The 4440-nt window shown below is 52.5% G+C and overlaps 1 protein-coding gene across 1 annotated transcript; it reads right to left on the bottom strand.

Moving 5' to 3' along the window:
* Positions 1-312: 312 nt before the first annotated feature.
* RPRML (reprimo like) lies at positions 313-737 on the bottom strand. Its single transcript, XM_044999126.1, has one exon. The coding sequence runs from the start codon at positions 735-737 to the stop codon at positions 402-404; it is 336 nt and encodes a 111-aa protein (XP_044855061.1). The 3' UTR covers positions 313-401.
* Positions 738-4440: the final 3703 nt, after the last annotated feature.

Raw genomic sequence — 4440 nt, 5'->3', positions numbered from 1 at the left:
TTTCACTGAATTGGCTTGCACACCACATTTCACTTTTTTGGGGTTTTTTTGGTTTTTTTTAAAAAAGCCTTAAGAAACAGGTAACAGTATCTAAGGTAACAGCCAAAAAGATTCCAAACCTTCACTTTTGTTTTTGCAACTTTTCATGCAAAACGTAAAACATTTCTGCATGCAACACTAGGATGACAATTTTATTTTTGTGCTTCACACAGAGCCGGAAAGCTGCCTCCGTCCCTTTCGCCAGCACGTATTTCATTCAGCACAGAAGGGTTGATTTACCCTGTACACCAGCACGTTGCAGTAAGTCCGGATTCCGCACCCGGCCCCACCATGTGCATGGGATTGCACCTCTCGACCGGAATGCCATACCGTTCGCTTGCCTACAGACTCCCGGTATCCTCTCAGTACAGCCCCATGATGGCAGATCCCACGTCCTTCGACGGTCTGCGGTCCTTGACCAAAAAGTTAATCATGCTCTCCGACTTGATGAGCAAGTTGCAGCCCAAAAAGAAGATCCCAAACACCACAGTTAAGGAGAGGATGCAGAGCACAGCAATCTGGACCACCCGCGTAATGTAGAGGCTCCGCTCGTCGGGCAGCAGGATGGACGACCCACCATCACTGGCCACCACCGAGCTGGTGCCGTTGCAACAACCCATCAAAGTGCCCAGGTCCTGGGTCCTGTTGGAATAAACTCCTTGCTCCATGACAGTCTGGTTGAAAAAGGTCCCGTTCATTTCGCTGTTGTAATCCAGAATCTCCACCCCAGGGGCAAGCGAAAAGCCACTCCTGGTTAGGAGCCAAGAGAGGGGCTCAGGTAGGTCCGTTCAGTACCTCGCTCTCCTCACCAGCGAAGCGTCAGGTACTGGAGAAACTTCCTCAAGGCAGCAAGCAACTAGGCAGGCAGTTTGCGTAGCTGAGAGATGTCTCACTCACTGATTCCTCTGTGCAAGGGTGTTATAAACCTGAGCCCCCAAACAGAGCCGGAGAGAAGGCAAGGGATGCACAGGGAGCGGAAATCTACAAGCAAAGAAGCAGGAGATTGCAATTTACCCCGTCCTCAGCCCCCTCAAATCCCTAACCTCCCCCAGTGCTCTAGGAATGCGAAGCAGAGATGCACATTCCCAGTCGTGAAATTAACACAGAAAGAAGAGGCTGCATCCTGCAGGCTGGGAACTGAACAAATGCAAGTTCCAATCGAAAGTCTGTGTGGTGTTAAAAAAAATCATCACTAGTCAACTCCCCCCTCTCTGGTCCCCCAGGACCGCCTCCCCCCCCACTCACTGCTGCCCCAACCCACTCCTGACACCCCGCCTCCAGATCAGTGATGGCCCCCCCCACTCCTAGCCCCCACCATGCCAGCTCATTGCTAACCTCCCCCACTCCTGACTGCCCAGACCGGGCTGGCCTCCGCCTGATCCTGACACACAAGCCTATTGCTGGGTACGGCTGTCTCCAACCCATCCCTACACAAGGCTCTCCCTACTCCTGACCCCCATCCCCACTCGCTGCTGCCCACTCATCCACTCCAGATTCCCCCCAGGTCAGTGCTGTCCCCTCACATTCCCCCCCCCCCACACAGTTCAGTGCCATCCCATCCATTTCTGGACCCCCAGCCCATGGGCTGTGCCCCCGACATGTCCCCCACTGGGTCTCCCAGGCTTTGAAAAACAACCTGCCGGGAATGTTAAGGCTGCAAAGCTGAGTGCTCAGAAGTTAGGAGGGGGCACAATGAAGGTTGCGCTGCCCCCTCATGCACATACCCTTAGCTCTGCCCCCTTAGGCATGTGCATTATACCAGCCTTAACCACATGCCCGCTTGCTACTCTGTTCCCAGGAGCCTCGCCCCATCCAGTTCCCAGGATGGACTGGGGAGACAGGGAGCCCAGACCAGCAGGGGCTGGGGAGAGCAGAAGGCAGAGGGAAGAAATGGGCTGACCAGGGGATGGAGGAGAGCAGATGGCGTTCTGAAGCGGTGGGGAATGGAAGAAGAATTTGCAGGTGAGTCCTAGCAATGCCAAGACCCCTTCCCTCACTCCCCTGGCTAGGAAAGCAGCTTCAAAGTGGGGGTAGTTACCCCCTATCTCCAGACCCCATCCCCATGAGGTCCCCCCACAAAATAGTCCTGCCATGAGCCACGGGGACTCCTGCTCTGGTCTGTTATTTTGGGGGGATGCATTGGCTCACTGGCTGGACTCTGCTGCTCCATCGTTCTTGTGAGACCTTGTCTGACCTGCCCCAGGAGAGGTCGAGGTGGCTGGGACAGACCATCTGCGGACCAGGGTTCAGAGCATGCTCCCCACCCCCCGAAATCCACGTAGGGACCAAACCCAGAGGCAGCTGATGCGGATGCTGGGGGCAGAGGTGAGAGCCGGGCCAGCCATTGTCTGTGGCCTGATTTTATTATAACCTTCCTAGGGCTGGCGCGTCACGCTCATCCCCTGGGGAGGGGGGAATCGGCGGGTTGGTTACCAGTCGCTCTGTAAGCTCAATTCCCCAGCAGACAGACCCACCGGCGCAGGGTTAATCTCCACAGTCTGGGCTTTGCATCCTGCAGCCCTCTGATCTTCCATCCCAGCTTTCCGCTGAGCCTTGGGAATTCCTTTACAGAGATGGCTCACGCCTCTCAGGACCTGAGCTGTTAGGTACGGAAACCAAGAGGGCGTTTACACTGTAAAACAAGACCTGCGGGAGTGAGTCTCAGAACCTGGGACAACTTGGTCACTCAGGCTTGTGCTACTGGGCTAGAAACAGTGGTGTAGATGAACGTTCCCCTTCGGGGACCCTCCCACCACACTGGGTTTCAGAGCCCGGGCTCCAGCCCGAGCCGGAACGTCTACACTGCTATTTTCAGCCCCGCAGAACAGGCCCTGCGAGTACGAGTCTGAGACTCGCTGGCGCAGTTTTGGTTTTGCAGTGTAGACGTACCCTAAATCACAGAGCAGTTTAAGGCCAAAATACGGCCACTGATTTGGGATGTCTCTGTTTTTTAGGTACCCGACTTGGGCCACCTTGGGGTCCCTATCCGGGCACCCAAAAATGGAGAGACCCACCCCCAAATCACTGCCCACTTCGGGAAATTTCAGCCTAAGCAACAGGATCCCAGGCCACGCCGTGAGTAGAATAGAAACAAAAAGTTGTTTTGATGTGAAAATGCAGAAACAAAATATTTTGATTTTTTCCAATTTTTAAGTGGTTTTTTTTCTGTTGAAACAATTTAGCAAATTCAGCACAAATTCACAGCACATTTCAGCCAACCTGGGTTTTCAGCGAAGAAACGGTTCAGATGAAGAGTGGCGCCCAGCTCTAGTTAGGATATCACACGCACGCAGGGAAGTTAAAAAGCTGGTTTCCTTTCCAGGGGTTATGCACATGTTTACATTTACATGCGAGCAAAGGCCCACCCGCTTAACTGGGGCTACTCACAGCCACACCGAATGCAGATGCCTAAGTCTTTGCAGGATTCAGGCCTTTTATTCCAACTCTTCGGGAAGGAAGCTACGTTGGGGAAATAACAAACTCTGAAAGCTCCTGCTATGCATCTTTGAGTCTTCCAAGGAGACCTCCAATCAAAGCAGGAAAGGCCAGTCTTGGCCTTCCAGACAGAAATAAAATCTTTTAAAAATCCCAGCCTTCCCCCATCCATCGTTAAGAAGCAAAATAGAGGCGCAAACCCTTTTGGCAGGTCACCTTTAAAGTGCCTAAGGAGGGAGTGTTTTTAAAGTTCACGGCAAAGTGGTTAATCTCAGAGCCTGGTGAGCAATGCAGAGCGAGAACCTTTTGGGGGGATTTTTTTATAGGTTGATGTTAAGCTAAGAAATGCTTCCTGTGCTGGCATCCTTCCACCTTTCCTATTTAAAATAAAATTAAATTAAATTAAATTAAATAGAGGCCCTAAGGAAGCAGGAGCTTCAGCCCCTGAAAGTTGAATCCAAAGTTTTCTTGATTGTGTCCAATCCGATGACAGGGATTGTTACCAAGGTGCAAAATATCCCAGCCGTGGATCAAGACCCTATAGTGTTGGGAGCTGCACAAACACAGAACAAAAAGGCAGTCTCTGTCCCAAAGAGCTGACAGTCTCAGTAATCGAATTAAGGAAAGGGCACTGGCTTAAGAGTCAAGAGACCTGGGTTCTGGTCCTGGCTCTGCCACTGACCTGCAACATGACCTTGGGCAAGTCACTTCACCTCCCCGTGCCTCAGTTTCCCCACCTCTAGTCTATTTCGATTGGAAGCTGTCTGAGGCAGGAGCCGTCTCTCATTACCTGTTGGTACAGCCCCTGGCTTCTGGAGCCGTGCCTGCATTGCAACCACTAGGTCATACTTCTTCCCAGAAGTGAAGGTCTTGGGAGCTGTTCCTGCTCATCTCTGCACCCCACCTGTGGCGGGGCCTCAGGAGCTGGTGCAACGGGGCTAAGAAGAGCAAACTTCAGACAGACGA

This window comes from Mauremys mutica, chromosome 25 (assembly GCF_020497125.1).
Source record: "Mauremys mutica isolate MM-2020 ecotype Southern chromosome 25, ASM2049712v1, whole genome shotgun sequence".
Classification (NCBI taxonomy): Eukaryota; Metazoa; Chordata; order Testudines; family Geoemydidae; genus Mauremys; species Mauremys mutica.
Note: the sequence above shows the minus strand (reverse complement) of the source record. Positions and strands in the feature narration are given on the sequence as shown.

Bases quoted from the DNA above. Each gene is read 5' to 3' on its own strand.
- RPRML (XM_044999126.1), bottom strand. From the start codon at position 737: ATGAACGGGACCTTTTTCAACCAGACTGTCATGGAGCAAGGAGTTTAT.